General features: G+C 38.9%; 1 protein-coding gene and 1 long non-coding RNA gene across 13 annotated transcripts in view; one reads left to right on the forward strand and one right to left on the reverse strand.

The window, feature by feature from the left end:
* Positions 1 to 20,346, forward strand: part of LOC110403542 — a 61,783-nt gene that overhangs the window by 22,431 nt on the left and 19,006 nt on the right. The gene's annotated exons all lie outside the window — the stretch shown is intronic.
* TCF12 (transcription factor 12) overlaps positions 12,155 to 20,346 on the reverse strand; it is a 157,941-nt gene continuing 149,749 nt past the window's right edge. For 5 of the 8 annotated variants that reach the window (XM_021406844.1, XM_021406841.1, XM_021406839.1 and 2 more), the window contains 3 exons: positions 19,191 to 19,423; positions 15,869 to 16,022; positions 12,155 to 14,441 (listed from right to left, as the gene is read on the reverse strand). In XM_021406844.1, the coding sequence (XP_021262519.1) occupies positions 15,880 to 16,022; positions 19,191 to 19,423 (376 nt within the window). In that variant the 3' untranslated portion in view covers positions 12,155 to 14,441; positions 15,869 to 15,879. The remainder of the gene's footprint in view (positions 14,442 to 15,868; positions 16,023 to 19,190; positions 19,424 to 20,346) is intronic. The other 3 variants (XM_021406842.1, XM_021406840.1, XM_021406843.1) reach the window with 1 other exon arrangement.

The raw sequence follows: 20,346 nt of genomic DNA on the forward strand, positions 1-20,346 counted from the left end.
GTTCTACGCTTTTTTTCTTCTAGTTAAGACAACACTGAGGAATGAAAGAAAAATCATGAGACAGGTATTAGCACATAAGGAAAAGTGTAAGAAAAATATATTTTGATCATCCTCAGTGGAGTTCCAACATTCTTTCCTTATATGCCTGCTGCCTAGAGGACTGCATGCTAAACTGGAGGTTTTATTGCTGTGACAATTCCTACGTTTCTGTGGCAATAACTCCATTCCAGAAACCACAAATTAGAAAACAGTTTTTTACAATGTAATACCAAACACAACACAACATGATCTTCCTTCTTTCTCATGCATGTTAACTGTAAAATATTTCTTTGTTCAGAGTATGGCTCTGATTACATTTCTGTATCCGAAAATAAACACAGTACAAAAAAGAAAGATACAAGGAGAGGAGAAAAGCCTGTCAATGGGCCACCCTCAGGAAAACCTCACAAGATCTACTGTCTGTCTCTGCAAACCATGCAAGAGCTGAGGAAGTGATCCCAGCTTGGTGGTCTTATTTTTAATTAAAACAAATGAGGCTCTTTCAGCTGCTGCAGATAAATATTTGATGAAAAGAGACAGGGACAGATGTCAAAGACTGCAGTAAATAAAGAACAAGACCAGAAAAGCAAATGTAACAGCAGCATTTTATATACAAAAAAAAAAAAAAAAAATCACGTTTACAAATTTCTGTCAAATGTTTTTCTATCCAGGGCTTAATTTTACTAACATCATTCCAAAAGCAGGAAAACTAATTGCTCCTGATCACTTTGATAAAGTAGATTGAAAATACAAATGCACGTAGCTAAAGAAAAACATAAAAATCACCTTGTTGCACAACATTTAAAAATAGTGCAGTGATTAATGTCAGTAGAAACTGGATAAATTGGTATAAACCAAACCGTGAAAATGCAAATACTAGAGTTAAGAGTGAATGAAGATGTGAAATACTTACTTGACTGAAGATGGTTAAGAAGAAAAAGTAAAAAGTTGATTGCAGTGCATAAGGATCTACAAGGAAATACCATAGAGCTGTTCAGTTTAACAGTAGGAACAAGCGAAGGAAAAGCAACATCAAGTGACATTAAACAACAGCCATCTGAATTCAGATGAGAGATGACGAATTCATTTTAAATACTGAGGAAAAGCAACCTTGTACTGCACTGGGCTTTCTGTACTTTGACGCAGTAAGATCAGTCTTGAGTTCTAAGCACTAGGTACTTGTTCTGTTGAAGTGGACCTCCGCGACAGCTTCAAGAGGTACTTTGTAGCTTGGAGAAGGTAAAAAAAAATTATCATAAATGTCTCTGCTGGCCAGAGCACTGGTGAATGGGTAGTGTTCAGGATAACATTGTATCTTAAACCTCTTGAAGTTTTCTGAAGATGACACAAAACTCCTAGGTGGTTGGTCATGCAAGATGCCTCCTTATTCCCATTGCAAATTTCAGACAAAAACAAAGGGCAATGAACTCAGGTGCAAAGCAGTCTGACCAGTAGATTTTAATTTGAGGAAAAAATGTAGGTTCACAGTAAACTATTAGATTTATGGTGTTCTGTTCCTTACAGTGGGTGAAAATTAAAGATTCATGGATGTCTGTTCTTTTATTTATATATCATAAACCTTATATTTGGAAGATCCCTCACAACTGGCTGGCATGTCATGAGGAAGGTAGGGCTTCTGGGTCCTCCAGATGGGGCGTTATCTCGAACTGAGCTACTTGATGCCTAGAAATCCAAAACAAATGACCTCATTTCTTCCACACAAACAAGAGTTTTGGGAAATGCTAGAAGGGATAAGGGGCAGTAAAGTCCTCTTGGATTATCTGACAGATCTTCCTCATACTAGCCTAATGATCAGATCTCAATTGATTTAAAAGTCATGACATTTTTCATTTAATTTAATAGAGATAGGAAAGATAGGCAATTTGATAGAAACATAACTACCTAAACGCTGGATCTGTATGCAGTCACAAATTTTATTATAAATCCAAAATCTCTTGGATGTGCAGAGACTCATTAGTAATGTAACATACTGGTTGCCAGAGTTTCCAAATTAGTTTTCCTTATCAAAACAAGTTTAAAAAATACAGGATAACATAGCAAACAATTGCCAGGCCAGGGAGAAAGAAGCAAAGTAAATAAAACTCCCTTCCGTTTTAAGCCATAGGATGTATCTTTGATTGCATCTAATCCTACACCCTTTCACATCCTGAACCCAAACCATAAATGCAAGCTCTTCTTGGCTGTATAATTTGAGGGGCTCCCTTTTTATCATCTGGCTTTTGTGTTTGAAGCACTCTCGTGTTTTTAAAGAAAAAAAAATCAGCATTTAGTACACTTGCGAAGACACCATCATATAATGCTATTACACTTAATTCATATACTCCCTGCAGGCTGTGAGGCTGTCTCTCCCCTTTCACCCCCTGTCCTAAAGTAGCAGCTATATTCTAACACCACTTTAATATTCACATTTTTCCTGAATGTATCCCTGCATGCATTCATCCATGCATTCCCCACTCCCACATTAACTTTTTACAGTCTGATGATGCCTGCTTATTCCCCTGATGCAGCAGGAAGTAAAACATCTGAAACTATGTGAATGAAAAACAGGAAGACTGGTCTGCAATAATACCAAGAGTCAAATACAAGAGAGGTAAATGTTCCCCATCATACTAGGATTGGCAGAGGAAGTTAAACCACTGTCTATATTAGTAGCTGATTCCTAGTCAAAAACATTATCTTTGTAGTGTCTGGATATGCACATATTTGGTCTGCATTTCATCTTCTCATAGAATTCTAGATAACTTAATAACTTGATCTGAACACCACTTCTAAAATGCCAGGAAGAAGGAACGTGGAGGCTGTTTCCCAATAAGCTATGGCCTACAATTTTGCAGGATGAAATCACACTCATAAGAAAGGGATCTACTCTTCTAAAATACGTCTTCCAATGGTTCTGAAGAAACAAGAGTGTTTACATTTAATTTGAAGGGAAGTAAAAAGAACCTGTTACCAATACAAAAAGAAAGAAAACTGTAGCCGGGCAATCTTACTTGAAATTTATCAACCAAATATTGGTGCATATACGAGAAAAAAAGTAATGCTTCTAGGAATTTGCTTTTTAAGTTTCTTGATGGTTAACATGGCACTCAGTTACATATGACCAACTGGTGGCTGGTGCTGGAATCATCATTGACTCTGTATTTCAAACTGAATTCACATCAGTGTTCAGTACTGCCTTATCTCTTACGTAGCAGGAGCTACAGATGCTTAGAAGAGCATAAGAGAGTTTTACATCTAATCCATGTCTTTTGCAAATGGCAAATGCATAATCCCACATCTCTTACCTACAAAGGAGTTTACAGGTAAGGAGTAAAGGAATTATTCAATAAGGAAAGGAGCAATATGATTGAGAGAAAAAGAAATCACCTAGGATCAAACATAAAGAATTCAATAGCAACCTCTGTTGGCACAAATTTTCTTGTGATCTGCTGGAACCAAGCTGAACATGACAAGCTCCCAGAGATAACAGTTTGTCAGTTTCCCATTTCAAAGGCAGCGCGATAATTGAAAGCTTCTGGATATATCACATGAAAATCAAACTTTCAGCAAGCAGCAAACTTTCTGATAAAGGCCTAAGCTTAATTCCATTGAATTCAATGACAGCTTTCAATAGAAGTTGAGTGAAGCTCAAGGTGAAAAGCAACTCTGAGAACAGTTATAGTCAACTAAATCCCCAGTTAAGTCATAAAAATTGTGAGAATATACTTCACATGAGTGGTGCTTGGGTCGGGAATTCATGACTGACTTGCAGTGATCTCTGACACCGAGCTCTTTAAGAGACCTTTAAAGAAGCCTACAATGTTCGGCAAGGTCGGCATGTCCCCAGTTTTCATGGTATTACCACATACTGCTAAGAACTTTCATGGCACCTGACAGTTACCCTCTTTATTTCATCTAAAGCAATCTACAGGCTGTCAACACAAGCTGCAGCCAAATTGTTGTGCTGGAGTGTAAACACAGAGTGTGGTTGATGAAGCAATAAATAACATGAGCAGGGAGAAAGGGCGAGAACTTTTTCTCTGTTTTCTAAGCAAGTATAAGGAATACAAAAAAATGTACAATGTCAAATTTGAGGCCTGTTCAGTGCAAGACATGAGGGAGGCATGGAACTGATGTGTATGCTACTTCTGTATGTCTCTCAAGCTGAGTATGATTCTGCAGCTAGAATATGACTCAGCTTCAGATTAACAAAGAATGACTACCCTGGATCCACATACTGCAATTGCACATAAACACACAAAATACTCTTATGCCAAATCTGCACTACTGGAGCTATGTCTAAGGGATATTGTCACTTACACAGGAAGAAATAGAGAAACTTTTCTAAAGAAATTCCTTTCTATTTTTCAGTGTGCTAAGGAAATGGATTTGAGACATGCTTAGTCTTTGTAATTGTCACTGATATATATTATAGAGCTTCTACTTCTGTAAAGACTTTTGAACTGGGTGAAATACAAGCAAAAGGAAAGAACAACTTATCTACAATGTCTTGTTAAAAAAAAAAGAAAGAAAGAAAACTGAAGAGAAGGCCCCAGAATAATAATCATTCCCTTCCCTCCTTTACAGATGAAGTTAAGGCAGACAGAAATTAAAGGACTCACTGAGGTTATACAGCACAGTCAGAATTTGAACTCGGAACTTCTGAGCCCAACCTCAGTGCCTCAGCTACACATTAATTTTCTTCTTTGTATTCCCCCACAGTCTTAGGCCATGTGGCTGCTATTGGTGAAATGAAAAACAGGTGCAGATCCTTGAACAGATGGGAGACCAGCCCTGGCTGATCTCTGGAGGATAATACAGGGTTGCTTTCCGGCAAAGAGGATTCCAAAGAACTGCAGAGGCAACACCCCTGCTCTGAAAGTGAAGCAGTTCTGCTGCACAATAAACATTATCTCTACCAGCCCAGTAAGTGGGAGTATTGAGGCATGCACAGCCTGTTGTCTGTCAGCAAAGAACAGTGCCTTGCTGACCTCTAAGATTTGCAGTATTGACACTTTGTTTTTCAGGCATGCCTGTAAAGACTGTAGAAGGCTTAATTGCAATTCCATTCTTTGCAGTAACTGCAGCCAACATTTTGCAGTTGCTGAAACGTGAAATTTCTTCCCTGGAGTAGACAACTTTGGAATGTCTAACCCTCCAAAAATGCCATTAGTCATACGCAAAAGCTGGAAAAATCACTAGTGGTATGAAACAAATAATTCAGGTAAGAATAATAGTGTATTTATTCTAGGTCCATAAGTACCGAACCCCTTTGGTTTCCAGTTCATGAGGAACTGATAGCTTAGTCTGCAATATATTGCTAAATAAAGAACTTGAATTGCTGTCTCAGCAGGAGGGTGATAGAAAATGACTAACAGGGCAATTGCATAGTTCTAAACACAGGATGGATAGTGAAGATGCAAAGTAATTCCCTGCTTTGTGTGACCTGCAGTTGTCGTCTCTGTATGTTAAAAGATACATTTTCCCTCTATGTGTCACCTGCAGGTATACATATGCCAAAAGGATTAGAGAAATCACAGCAATTCTCAATTTTCACAGATCCCCACAGCACATATCAAACCCAAGAAGAGAGCTCATGCAAGAAGACAGGATATGTTGTGCATTAGATGCTTCTGGTTCCAGCCTTTATTATAGGTTTCTCACTCTTTTAGTGCTGTGTCTGAGAGAGGTTAGTTAATCTCACTAAAGATGCTTGCACAGCAAAAAGGCATGGCCACTTGTGCCAAGAAACCCAAATAGGAACTGACTGTTTCTTACGGCTCTGTACAAATTGGGAGTACCTGATCTGCAACTTTAGATCAATATACATGTGTTTTGCTCATGCTAAACTGTAAATCAGACTAGTTGGGAAAGTCTATCTTATCCCAGTTTCAATTAGGTTTTGAAGGAAAACATTTTTCACAGATTACACTAATAGAATTTAACAGTAAAGACCACCCAGGACACTGAGAATCTCAAACTCCTTGGCCTCAGGTTCTCTGATTAGTTGTTCTCAGCCTCATGTGTGCTTGAGAGACAAAAAAGAACATTTCCTTCATTTTGAAATTGGATTTCTCTTTCAGCTGAATATTTGTGAAAGCAGCCGTTCCCAGACAATGAATTCTGGATTCTGTAAGAACCTTTCCTCCCTGTAAAGAAGTACCCTTCCCCCATTCTTTTGGAAACATCTCAGTCTGATATAATTTATTTTTATCGCCGTTCCTGTCAAACTGGCCAACAGCCAGAGTTTTCTGCTTTCAGATGTAGCAAGAGGCAGGAGAATCACAGTGAAGCACCATTTATGTCAGTGCCTCCTCCCTGCTCAGTTTTCTTATCTTATTTTCATGGCTACCTACTGTGCTATCTTATCACTCGACAGCCTTGCAAAACTCTGCAGCTTGACCCCTCCACAGAAAGAGGTGACCTGCTTAGACCTCCCTGCTCTCTCCTGCTGCTCCCTTCCTTGCAGAGCAAGTTGCTCCCTCCTTTGTTACTTTACAACTCCTTTCTCAGTGCCTGTCTTACCTCCTCACTCCTTTTTCCTAGCTCGTGACGTTTCTTAGCTGAACGTGCACTCAGCTGTGTGGCCTCTTTGGGGTATGCTTAATTTCTCACTGTCCAGCCTGCCTTTGATGTCTGATGAAGAAGGGATACATCTTCTTTTCCATCTCTTCACATGTGCCTATTAATTACTCATTTCAGAGAGGCTGTTTACTGACTATCACTGTGTTTACAATTGAATGCAGTTAAACATTTGTTCTTCACAGTTCCCTCTCTTCTACACCACCCACACGGTTTCTTCATTTCTTCCCAATTGTTGCAAAATGGATGTCTCCAAAACATGTTATAAAGTCACAGATGCAATGTACTTACTTTCCCACACCCATCCTGCTCTCAAGCACTACTTTTCCTTCACTCACAGAGAAGTAAAGTAAGTCTTTATATTGGTATTTCTGTCTCCAGTTGTCTAATAAAAAAGCAGCACTGAGGCTTAATAATTTGACCTTCCTGTTGCACATAGCCTTACCTTGTGAACTGGAGAACACACAGATCTGTAAGCTTCAGACTTCTGACCTATAAAGAAATAATATGAACTAAGTACAAAATATAGAAGTATACCCACTGAAATGAGAAGCGCATAAACTGTGTATATGTCTTCCTGGGATTAAGGGCCCTTGGGCAGAGGGGGTTTTAATAGGATGAGGTGACTAACAATTACTGTAGCAAACATGTAGAAGGGGAGAATGACATGCTTGTAGTGCAGCAACTCAGATCTAAGATAAAAATTCCTTCAGATATCCTTCTTATTATTCCATATGGGGCTTAAAACGTTACAAAATAATGTGAAATAAATTTAAAACAAATGTGGGCTAAATTATCTTTTTTCCCAGATTATTGTCAATCTTTTGCCATTTGTATTTGGGAAAAGGAAGGAAGCAGATACCTCAAAGAATATAGGAATTGATTTATGACAAGGTGTGTGAAGCTCACCACCTGTGAGCATGAGTAGGAAAGAGTGAGAGGACAGCTGTCAGTAAGAGGGTCACACAGCTGCATACTCCAACAGTGAAACCATCAGAATATCCCCACACCATTTAATTTGTGTCTTGGCATGGCTCTGTACCTGTATAGTTAGAGATGGTTACATAACTTGCCTGTTGCTTTCCAGTTGCAGCTTCTGCTTTTAGCACCTATTACAATACAAAATTTAACCACGGGAACCGATCAGAATTTGGGCTGAAATCCTTTAAGATTTTTAAGTAGCAGAGGCAGGTACTTGGAACCTGAAAGCCTGAAGCTTTCTTGTAACCAGTGTAGTTTGGAGACCATATCTCAGGTAATGGAAACTGGAGGGAGGCAGGGCAGGACAGATTCAATGAGAGTGGTGGTCCAGGAAGACCTATGGAAGCATGTAGCAAAAGCTCAGTTTGCACAGCCTTCCATTTAAAAAGTCAGCTGTTACAGAAACAGTAGAATTAAGGCAGTGTGCAGTTGTGGCTTTCATCAGTTGTCCTGGATACGTAAAATAACCAAGCCAGAAAAACACAGAGAAGTATAACAGAAGCATCATTATTTGTTTCATTGTTTTGCTGATACCCGTGATGCTCCTACAAATACAGTATCTGTATTTATATCCAAAATAATGAGAGCGTTGTTGACACATTTGTTACACTTCTGTATAACAAATAAATGGACATTCAATTTAATGTTACCCTTTTAAAGCTAGAAACAGAGCCAACAGACTTTAAACGGATACCGTGTGCACCTGTCTTAATTAATCAGGTAGTGCTAGTGATTAATGCACTTTATCTATTATATACATAGCTAGATACAGTAGCACTCATGTCTTTATCATACAGAAGTTCAGTTAAAATGTGAGCTCTTTTCTGCTAGGTGCTGTACTAACACAGCTTTTATGTTTACCTGCAAGACTTCCTTCCTTTGTCACCTTTAAAAGGCAGTACTGCGATACACTTTCCAGCTTTTGCAGGTGCCCACTGACTGTTCTGATGACAATTCAAAATATGCTCCAGTTTTTTTAAGATGAGGAGTTTTTGTTCTAGCACACTGAGATTTTAGTCTGAGTGAACGAGGCCCATACAATAAATATCAAGCCAGTAAACGTCCTAAGGGAGTCATCTGATTTTGGAAGCAGTTTTTTCAGTACTCAGAGAACATCATTTGGGAGTAGTTTGCAGCAACTCTTCTGGTCGTGCAGCAAACAAAATTAAGCCAGTAGTAAGGGGACAAGATGTCAATAGGGATATTTCTTTTTTTTTTTTTTTTGCGAAATTCATTTAAAATCTTGTTCAAATACAGAAAGAAGAAAAGAAACCAAAGCTGATAGTCAGGAAAATAGGAACAATTTAAAGAGGATCACGTGGCACAGGAACAGTCTCACCAATGTAGAAATCATTTGCTCTCTTCTTTGAGATGCAGTAGATTGGAAATCTAGATCAAAACAAATGATCACCTATTAAACATTTTGGCTATTTGGTGTCTAAGAAACATATAAAATGTGGCCAGTGGTTGCTTCTAATAAGCTGATGCTTCCAGTACTGTTTTATCACTGCTCACCTAGGGGTGCTGGGGAATAAAAGGCCGAGCAATGGTCTACCACTCAGACATCTCACTCTATGGATGAATTTACAACTGTGGTGTGGAGAACTGATTTTTATAATGTTTACTACAGTGTCATTAATGTTGATCGAATTCCTTTGGTCATATTTGAGTATTAAAGGCTAAACTACTTTCCCACTACCAGCAACTCCTTCTCCTCTTTGCATGCTGAATAGAGAGGATGTGCACTAGTGCACAATTAGGTCTCAACTTCTACAAGCTTAAAGAACCACTGAACTTAATGAATGCAAATAAGTAACGTAGATCAGTGCGTTCTGGCATTTCCCAAGTCTTCCTTAGCCATTAAAATATAGTGAGGGCAGACAGAAAAGGCCTCAGCAGATAATAAGAGAGTTGCACCAAAAATGCACATCATCAGGTTAGCAAGAAGCTGTTGTATTCATTTTGCACACAAGTTTACTATGATGCCCATTTACTTTGAGTTGGATTTTTTTTTAAGAGCTGGATTGTTGAGTTTTCCTAAACAAATTTATGTAATATTTCAGAGCTTTGAGTGGAAGACAAAAGGAGCAGAATTTGCCCCATCTGTATGACCTGCACCAGTATGACTTGTGCCTTTCTGTAAGTTTAGGACTAAGAGTCTGTGTCTAATGTAGATGAATGTGGAATTCTGAGCTATATTGCAAATTATTCTCTCATCTGCTCAATCACATTTAGCAGCAGCTACTGTTCCTACGGATGTGGCATATGTTACATCCCTTTTGTCTCTATCCATTTAGGTGACACAGTTAAAAACAGAATAGATTCTCCAGAAAATAAAATAGCCTTGATGTTCTCATCTCTCTGGTTTATCTGAAATAACCAGATTGCCAAAATACTCAGCACAGCCACTGACTTTCTCACAGATCTGCCCTCCAGGATCAGTTCTGAGCAACATTTTTAGATTTCTATCAGATTTGGTATTTGATATCACTTTTTTTTTTTTTTTACAACTTCTTTTTTAATCAGTTCTTATTTAACAGATGCTGTCAAGTGCTTCAGAAAGTTTGAAAAGTTGAGATCAGGAGAATTGATAGGGATTCTCTTTACAACCCAGATGATCGCAGTTATGGAGACTTAGGCCTGGTCTGTGCGGTTTATGTCCAATACAAACATTCCCAGGTGGCTGCAATCAGACATCTAACCAGCTGATGTCATTCCGAGCATGCACACGTAATTGCTTAGGATATCACTGCAACAGTATATTCATGTTTGCACAAAGGGATAAACTCATACGATCTTGCTATGGCATTCATGTTGATGGGGGATTAACCATTCAGTAAAACAAATGTAACGGTACAGAACGCTCTCTGCAAATGGCACCTGACTGCTCTGACAGAGAAGACCCACAGGGAAGAGAAAGAAGGAGGACTGGTGCAGCCTCCTACTTGACAATTTTCCCACTTTCTGCCAGGTCCCACTCTCTGCAGACTGCAGCATCTCTGCAGACTGCAGCATCTCTTCACCAGCGCTGCCTGTCCGCATGGGGCAGGTGAGCAGCACAAGGCAGGGCTCCCCTCTGCAGGGCAGCTCCCTGCAAACTTTCTCTTCTGGTACCTGAGTTGCCTTCTAGAGACTGCTACCTTTTGTTTTGCCACGATTAATGGGGGAAATTTTAACTCTCCTATGAAACATCAAGAATCTTCTTTTTAAATACTATCTTCTCAATGTTAGAGAAAGATGGAGTCTATTTTAAGACTTCCCCAATGCTTTAAGTTCACATGAGAATTTTCACACGGAATCTCAGGTGCTCAGACTTTTCTTGAAGAATGTTATCTACTAAGGGTATCCTACATGCCTTTCTTCCACAAAAAAAAAAAAAAAAAAAAAAAAAAAAAGTAAAATGGATGGAAAAAAAAAGTAAAACAAAGGAATGACAGACTGGTGATCAGAAAGCCGGTGGTAAAGACAAAGGAGAAAATGCCATTTTTTTTCTCTGAAATATGTGACAAACTTATGGGACTCAATCAGAAAAGGGAACAGGAGTGATTACATGCTCGCAGGCTGGATTTTAAATTAGGAATGGTGTAATTTAGAATTGAGAGTTCTAGATTTAGCTGGGGAAGGCATCAAGGCTCCACTTCCCCAGCTCCTAACAGAGGTTACCTACTGGAAGACATACAGATATGGCTGAGTCTCACGTGGCCAGGCCACATTAGAAAGTTGTCTGCAGAAGCACTGCCACGTTAGAAAACTTACCAGTAAAACTGTGCTGACAAGCATAAACTAGAACTTAATTATTTCACAGGAAGGACAGTACTAAGAGTTGGAAACAATGCCGCACACGGCAGCAATACAGCGTGGCACATTCTACATTCGCTTACATGTATGGCATCTGTTTGCCTTTTTCTCTGATGTGATTCTGCCAGGGATATTTTCCTTAGAGGAGAGCTTAAGAAAACAAAGATTTGAAGTCTGCTTGTTTTGTGGGGTTTTTGGCTTAAGCAGTTATGAATTAGACATGAAGATTTCTCCGCTGCTTTAGTATTATCTGAAAACTGTATACTTCCATCTTCTTTCACTTGCACTAGCAAGAAGAAAAATTGTCAACATTACAAATTCAAGCTTAAGCCGTGGACATTTTTTCCACAAGACACACACAGGTGGATCAATTAATTCTAAGTAACCCAGCACTGCGAACTTCAACATAGAAGAGGAGCTCAGATGTTACAAGTGTGTCTTAGGGATGGGCACAGCAGAGTGCAGGACGCAGCAGCAGGCAGGTGCCCACGGGAGCGGCCTCTACTCCGACTGCTGTCTGCCTGTGCAATTCCTTTTGCGTACAGCAGCCGGTGCAGATGAGGCGCTCCTCCTCAGTAGGAATTCCTGCACCGGCTTCGCGGGGTGTAGCAAGAACACTCCTTGAGCCTGCAACTCCTGCTGCGCGCTTTGAGAATGTGTGTTACATTCTATTTGGAGAAAGGCAGAAGCTGTTTTGCCCATGTTTTTCAAGCAACGAGGTACCTACGAGAGAGAAATGTAAAAAACTCACTGATTTACCATGTTAAAAAAAGATGGCACATTTATTGCTACATAAATGTTATATACATAGTGTTTTCTGTTACATTGACAGAAAGTTTTTGAACTTCTTGCTGCTGGTTGGAAAGGTTTATCAGCAATACCTTGAAATTTGACACAGGGTACAAATCTGCAATAAACCAACAATGGAAACTGGAGAACAAGATGAGAAGCAATTCATCTCGGACAATTAGCTCTTACAATACTCCATAGGTACTACACGGTATGCTAGAACCCTACTATGGTCTTACAATGCTATTGTAAATTTCTGATATTAATGAACAGGTTATGGTAAATAACCCTACATTTTTACTACCTAATATAGTAAAATAAAGTAAGAAACTTTTTACTGAAAACTTTTTCGATTTCAAAAATCTAGAAAGAGTAATATTTAGAATTCAAGAAATTTTCTTACAAGATTATTGTATAAAAGACTAGCTACAGTGAAAAATAAGCCAAATGTTTTTTTCTTTCTATTTTATGAAGGAAAGCTTCTGGGCATACTGCAAAGTCTAATATAGCCAAAAAGACAACAAGCTTAGAAGGAAAAAGGCCAGGCAGTGGCACGTGATCACTTTCACACGTCATAAGCAACAAATTTGTTTAGCCAATAAACACTGAAATGAAGAACAAGGCCACAGATATAATCAGGTGTTATCTGATGGTATATGCAAATTAAAGTAATAGAAATGAGTCCACTATTTTCACAAACTGTTTTGTTAGGAACCATTGAAAACGTGAGCTTAAATTCATTAGTTTATTTTAACAATCCAGCTTTTGTTCTTTCAAATCAAATGACTTCATAAAAAGTATTGTTTTGTTCCTGTTTTGTATGGTGAACCAATTGCCAGTCATGAAAGATGCACTATATAAACGATAGCTCAGACAACCTTGGCTTAGCAAGTTTCCTCCCATGGTCATTGCAGTGGAAGACAGTTTCCATGGAAGTTCAAAGGGATTTTAACCATTTCAACACATTTGTGACAAAGGAATACTTATGGACACTGTTCTGGTGGAGAAACATTTAATGGTTTAATGTTAATATGGCTTGGGAGGGGTCATTTGCTTGCATTTGATTCACACTGATTTTTCTCCACTGACAAGCCATACAAAAATGACAAGATAATTGATGTATACAGTAAGGAAAAATTGGTGACCATTGCTCTTAGATTCCATTAGGTAAATAAGCCCACCTTACTAGTGGCTATATCATCACACTACCTGCCACGGTGAATTTAGGATTTTACTATTCACCAAAAATACAGCCTGAAAAAAATCTCCTTTGTATTTTAATGCATTTTGTGCTTACGTACAGCTAACACTTTACATGTACTATATGTAGTACTTACTGCTCGGAAAACAAAGCAACTCTAACAAAGTAGATTCTCCCCACCCAATTTACACTTCACGTTACAAGCTTTACTATGAAGCCTAGAAGCCTAAAAAGGTTTTGTTTATAATTAGAAAAAAAAACATTTGAGGAAAGTCTGAGGGAAAATAAAAATCAATTTTTAAATCTACGAAACGTTATGGTCACAGTATTGCTCCTGCCCGGAGGCTTCTCAGAAGGCCTCTTACCGGCTTGAAACAGAGCTCAGTATGGAAGGGTAACTATGACCATAACTGTTCAGATTACCAGAGACCAAAAATAACATAAAAAAAGCTATACCAAGGAATAGTTTCCTATTGCGTGGAAAACACTAGTCATATGGCAAAAGGAGAGGAAAGGACAACAAAAGACTTTTCCCTTCCTTTTTTAAGACACTAATAGGTATGCTGGGAATGCTACGGGTCGACGGTTGTCACTGCTTTGTTCTCTGAATGTGAACAGCTTTAATAAATGCTGGCATCCAGCTGAAATTGTATCAGCTTTTAACATGTTAACTTTTCCCTTTATATGTAGACCTTTACAGTTCCATAACAATAAATAAAATTTGTAGTTACAATGCATTTGTCAATTCAGTTTAGGCACAAGGCAACTTCCACAATGAGTGGAGAGATCACAACAGTCTCTGATTGTGCAGAAGCGACACACTGCTTGCAACAGAATGATATGTTCAGAGTATTTCATGGGCTGAAATTCTATCTGAAGATCCTCTATCTTCAATCCTGATGCAGGTGTTGACCAGTAGCTTTGATCATAAGATTGCATTTGGGTTTCTTGCTTCAAGTGTTTTCTCCTGTCAGGTTTGTGTCTTCATATCATGTTAGTTGTCTGTGTCCTTGTGAAGAAAGGTCACCTTCTGTGTATCCTACCAATAATTCTGGAATTTTAGCAACACGTTAGGGAGAAAAAAGATGTTAGGGAAAGAAACAATAAGAAGCAAAATGTCAACACTAGTGAACTAATTTGAACTGTAATTTATGGCATTTTCAGTCAGTTACAAAGCGTGGTCGAAAATCACACTGAGGGGTCCTGAAATCCTTTTTCCTAGAGCACACCAGCACAGGCAGAAATTCCATAAAACTCACAATCTCTGACCTCCTATGGGGGAGGCAGAGCAGCTGCCTCTCCATCCTGCTCAGAAACCACCAACCTGTCTTCTATGAGCCAAATTTACATCAACTAACAAGTTTGATCCACACAACTGAGAACTTACTGAAATCTTCACATGCTAGAAACAAGATATGGAAACAGGACATTATTTTTTCTTTTCTAATGCAAAGGCAGTTAAAAACAACCTTAACCATAATTCTTCACAGTTCAACAACTTATTCTAGTTTAAAAAAATGTATGCAACTGCTGTATTGTAAAAAATAATCAGGATGCCAAGACTAGCAAAAATTAAACAAGGCACAAATAAAAGCTTGATAACGGTCTGCCCTCTGAGAGTTACTGGGGTTGAACAGTTTAGCCGTGGGAAAATGACATATTTAGACTCTGGGTATAGGAAGAAAAGTATTAACTGTGAAGCTGAGACCTAAGAAACTGCCATTTGATTTGACTTTGACTTGTGTATTCCTACGTCTAAAATAAGGAAGAGACAGTGCCTAATTTAATCACTGCTGCTGAAGAGAGGCGTTACCGCGTACCTGAGGAGCCTGTACTGCTCTGAATGAACTATCTTGTACTGGACTGTTTGGAGCACCTGGAAACACTGGTTTGTCTTGCAAAGCTGCACGCACTGCTTTTTAGATCTTAGCTATCTTCACTAACACAGACTGTGAATTAAGACAGCTAGCTATCTCTGCTGGGCAGAACGAAGACACAAGTTACAATGACCGGCCTTGGGGCAGAGAGCAAACCTCTCTGAGAAGCAGCTCTAACTGCTTTTACCAGCGCTGGGAAGCAATACATGGATTATTAAATGAACAAAAGTGATGTTGAGACCACTTAAATATGTATAATTAATCTCTATTATTCTTGGCTTATCTAGCAAGCTGCTAACTACTCCTCTGATGTCATGCCAAGAAGGCCACCTGAGCCAAGAGTTTTATCCATAAACAAGAACACATGCAAATGAAGACAATTTCACTAAAATTTCCTTATTATTATTATTAAACTACACAAACCTGCATAAGTTGCTTATGCTCAGAAATACAAAAGTACTTGGCAACATAAAGAAGTCTGTACTAGTGACAGCTCCGTAGCTTGGAATACACACATCTAGATCTTCAAATGGTAGCCAATAAAAAGCAACAATCAGATCAAACGTCACCCCAACCACCCCGCTCCAGACAAGAGACGTACCTGGCTGGTGTTCACATATGACCCATAGGGTTGGTAGTTTCACTCAGGCCAGGGTGGCTTCCTGGGTGTGGTGTTGGTGGCTCTGCCGATACGGCAGAAACTTTTTCTTCTTCCCTTCTCTTAAGGCAGGCTGCTTTAGGGTTTAAGTTTCGTTCTGTAATAGAAAAACAACATCCCATACGCTGATACCAAAGGAGTACCAACACTGTCACTGCAGTAAAAATAGCTATGCAGCATCCCTGAGTACTTACAGGCCTGTGTTAAAGCACAGGTGCCTAAAGCTGCAGACAAGCTCTACTGAAAATCCAGCCCTGCATCTCCTAAATTGGTATTTAAAAAAAAAAAGGGGGAAAGAAAAGAGCTTACTTCCTGCCTACATACACCTTCAATAGCACTGAAAAAGGAAGTGCCTCCCTTCTCACAGAAAGTTGCTACAAATGCAAACTGAGAAAAACTCCATAATTTATAATGAATTAGAACAGATTTTTGAGTTTCGTTGATAGGCTGAAGTCCCACCAATCCTTCCAACATCACACAGCTTTTAGTAACGTTTCTGCTTCTTTCTTTACCTTCAGTATTAGCTTGCTCTAAGAGCAGGAGAGGTAGAATTTCTAAAGTCAACAGTTCTCTTTATACCTCAAGTCTGTGAAATCATCCAGCACCCATCATCACATTCTTCAGATTTAGCCATAGAGAACAGAAGGAATTTGTTACTCTATTTCCTCTCCCATTGTAAAGCCAGAACTTCATAACAGCCAGCTGTGGGCCGTCAAAACACTTCCAGCAGTGTGCTTCCACTTCTCCAATCAGCTCCATACACGTAGATGTACATCTAGTTTTCAAATAACTGGCAGGTTCTAAAACTCAACCGTTTCTGTTCTTCAAAAATGGGTTTTCAGGAATTAGAATATAAAAGACAAATCTTGGTGGCCAGAAAGACAGGCAAAAGGTATGTAACATGTTCTGTCAGTTGAAAGAAGTGATTTTCTTCCCAGTATTGAATTTAGTCAACATTTTGAGGAACTTTTCTAGCTATTGGCGAACTCTATTTTGCAGCTTACAACTGCAGGTACAGTTTTAACTGTGAAGAGACTGAAACTGAACAGGCAACGCCTGCTCATCCAAAACCTCCGGCCCTTCTCTTCAGCTGCACAGGTGCCCCTCTGTTAACCACAGTTTGCTGACCCCTGTTCATTTTAGAGGATGCTTCTCTAGCTAATCTGACGGGCAATTTTGCACAGACTTGCTAATTCTGCTTTCACCCAAACCATTATCAACAGCCTCCTACTGGAACTCGTAAGTAACATCACTCCCAAAGAGTCTGCCGAGAAACAAATGCTAACTTCTCAACTACTGATTTTTTTTTTTAAAGTTAAGTTTAAATGGAGCTGGCCTTGAAGTTTTCAGGAAGATTTAACTACATGGAAACTTTGAAAGGAAGTTAATTTATAGTCAGTTAAGAAATGGAGACAAAAATGCTAGCTTGCAGTTAGAGCTTAACATCCAAAATGTGTGATTTTGAATAGCATCAATCACAAAATGAATGATGCATTACTAACAGACAGAGGAAATGGTTGATGCTGTTTCATAATGCACTGGCAAAAGCTCCTCTGGATGCCACACAAAGCTGTGGTCACTCAGTCTCAGGGTGCTTAATGCAGATTGGAACAGGTGCAAGGAAAGACTGGCGAGATGGAGCAGGGAACACAGTCTCTGCACAGGAGGCACAGCAAGTAGAGCACAAGGTGAGATGTAACCGTGAGGAAGGGAAATTTCTCCATTTAAACTGTCTGTAAAGTAAGTACAAATTAATTGCAAGTATGTTTAGGGAAAAGGTTTCTAACTATTACAGTTTGGAAGCAGCCTCTGACCAAGGCCAAAGTGATTTCATTCATTTTCACACAGCCTGTTTGATGTTTTTTTAACTGCTAAATGCCATTAACGTTCTTCTGACTTCATAATAGTCAGTCTCATCTTGCAGAGACAGAGGAGCATTTTCAGATGAAAAAATCCCAAGGTCAAAGTCTCAGAAATGCTAAGATTAGCTGGTATCTGATCTGCAGAGTAACAGCATTTTCTGCATATGCCTTGCAAGAATTCTGACCGGAGACTGCATTTATTAAAAGCTCGGTCAGTAGAGCTGCCCGAAAATCCTTTGCACATCATCTTTACTGCAGAGTACATAAAAGCTTGCATTAGGTCACTCACTTTGTCACTTTGCACAGACTTTTAACAATTGCTTTGTTCCACTGCAAGAAGCAAATTTGGAAATAAAGTAAAAATAAGGCACACAAAAATAAGACATTGATGTCATTCAGTGACATCAGTGATTCAGAGAAGAAGCACTTTAGGTAAATATGACCACTGCCATCATCCACGTCTGAAAGACACTCCCCGTTCCTGATGCACTTCACTTGCATTGGAGAGATGCTCAACAAAATGGTTATTTAACAGCCCAAGGGAGCAAAGAAAGAGGATGCTCACCAGTTTAAGCGACAGCTACGTGAGTGGCAGAGGTGCCTCAGAACTTTAAATGTCTTTGAAATGAAGTTTGAGATTAAAAGTCATCAATAGCTTCAGTGACAGACAAGAATGAGACAGTTAAAAAACTAAATACGATTCCTAAAGGAATCATCTCTCCTTCAAAGAAAATGAACTGCAAATAGAATTCTTCCTTCTGCAGCTCTCAATAAATGTATTTCTTACCTGGAAAAATCTAAAGGAACTGGGGAAAGAAAACACATGCAAAATCAAGCCTGACTCAATTAACATAATAATAATAGCTATATAAATAATATAATAATAATAAAAATAATTAATAGCTGCAGGTTTCCCCCCTCTGCCTAGAAGATGCTTCACGCCAAAACCGAAGGAAATGCAGTTAATTCACTGCATTTTCATATTCCAGTTGTGTGCAGTTCATTTTAAATGAGATCTCTTGTTTTGCTAAAGCATCTGTACTACTGAAAGAGCACTTGTTTAAATGGTATAAAGCAAGATGTGTCAACGGCTTGATCGACTAATTCACCTTGAGCACTTGGTAACAAAATGGCCTACTGCATAGGAAAGAAAAAACAGATGGAAGTATACACCCACCTAGCACTCCCCTCCCCCCCCCCCTTTTTTTTTAAAAAAAAAAAAGCAATTCCTTGTTTTTCCTAAAAAACTTGTAACTTAGTTACAGAAGATAAATGCTTTCAGCAGCTTGGGCATTGAGCTATGCACATTTCAAAGGAGACTGACACTGTTCCATAACAAAGCCACCCCCCCCCCTCCACTCCCCTCCCCCCGAAGTGTCACAGCACGATGTTGGGCTACTGACCTCTCACTTGCTGCTCTAGACTGAGGATGACTGCCACAGCCTGGTGAAGAATAAGCAGTTTCGTCTGTGGTTTTTCACTCTTCAGATGAAGCTGACACATTCGGCCAAGTTCTTTAAAGGCCTCGTTAATATCTCGTACACGCAAACGCTCTCTGGCATTATTTGCCATTCTTCTCTCCTTTTCTCTTTCTATTTTCTGCTCTGGGTTTAAATCCTCATCTTCATTAGTACTGCTGCAAGAAAGCATAAATCAAAGTATATCGAAATATCACTAATAATTCAAGTCAGCCCTCTAGTTCAGAAGTCGCAGTTGATGAAATTAAAACTTCCTCCTATTTACTGTATTTCATATTGAAGTGTATTTCAATAATAATAAAAAAGGTTAGATATTAATGCTTCAGTACTTGAGGTCATTCTTGCTGTTCTTGCATTTTCCTGAAAATAAATGTTCAGTGGCTTTTGCCTAAGGAATATCCACAGCACACTGCCTACACATCATCAACAGTTCTAGGAAGAGCAGAGGAAATATGCTGCCCTTGGAAGCAGAAGCAACACCCGAACTGCTGCTTTCTTCAACTTCTGATACACGTTCAGATTGCTGGGGATACTCAGCCATCTTTTCAGGTGAAGAATGAATCATTTTCAACTAATAGTTTTTGCTGGCTTCCAATACGTCAGCTTAGAATATAAAGGCATTCAAGTAAATCGCAATTAAATGTGCTCATTACAAAAGTTTTACTTTTGCTAAAAGATCTGTCTGGTCAGTTTTCTTTTTTTTTTTCTCTTAATACCCAACGTAGAGCTAAACACATTTAGAATGCTTTTACCACTTCACTTAAAATTATTGTACTAAGTTGCATACCTTTTTTTTTTTTTTTTTCTGTATACGACTGTCCAATTAAGCTTAAAACTCTGCAGAAACCTCTGCCCTACTGAAATTAATACACTAAATATCATTAAACGTGTGATGGTATAGTTGCCACTGCCGGAAGTTACAAAATTCTGACTGTTGTTATCTCCAATTTCAGTACTTGTGTCAGACCCAACAGCATTTTACCTGGTTTTACTCCAGTTTTTTTTAACCACAGTTTGGAAATCATAGGTACGTAACAAATTCAGCACAGTCCCGAGTTCATCAGGACATGGCTCTCCACCA

The sequence above is a fragment of the Numida meleagris genome, chromosome 9 (genome assembly GCF_002078875.1).
Source record: "Numida meleagris isolate 19003 breed g44 Domestic line chromosome 9, NumMel1.0, whole genome shotgun sequence".
In the NCBI taxonomy this organism is placed as follows: Eukaryota; Metazoa; Chordata; class Aves; order Galliformes; family Numididae; genus Numida; species Numida meleagris.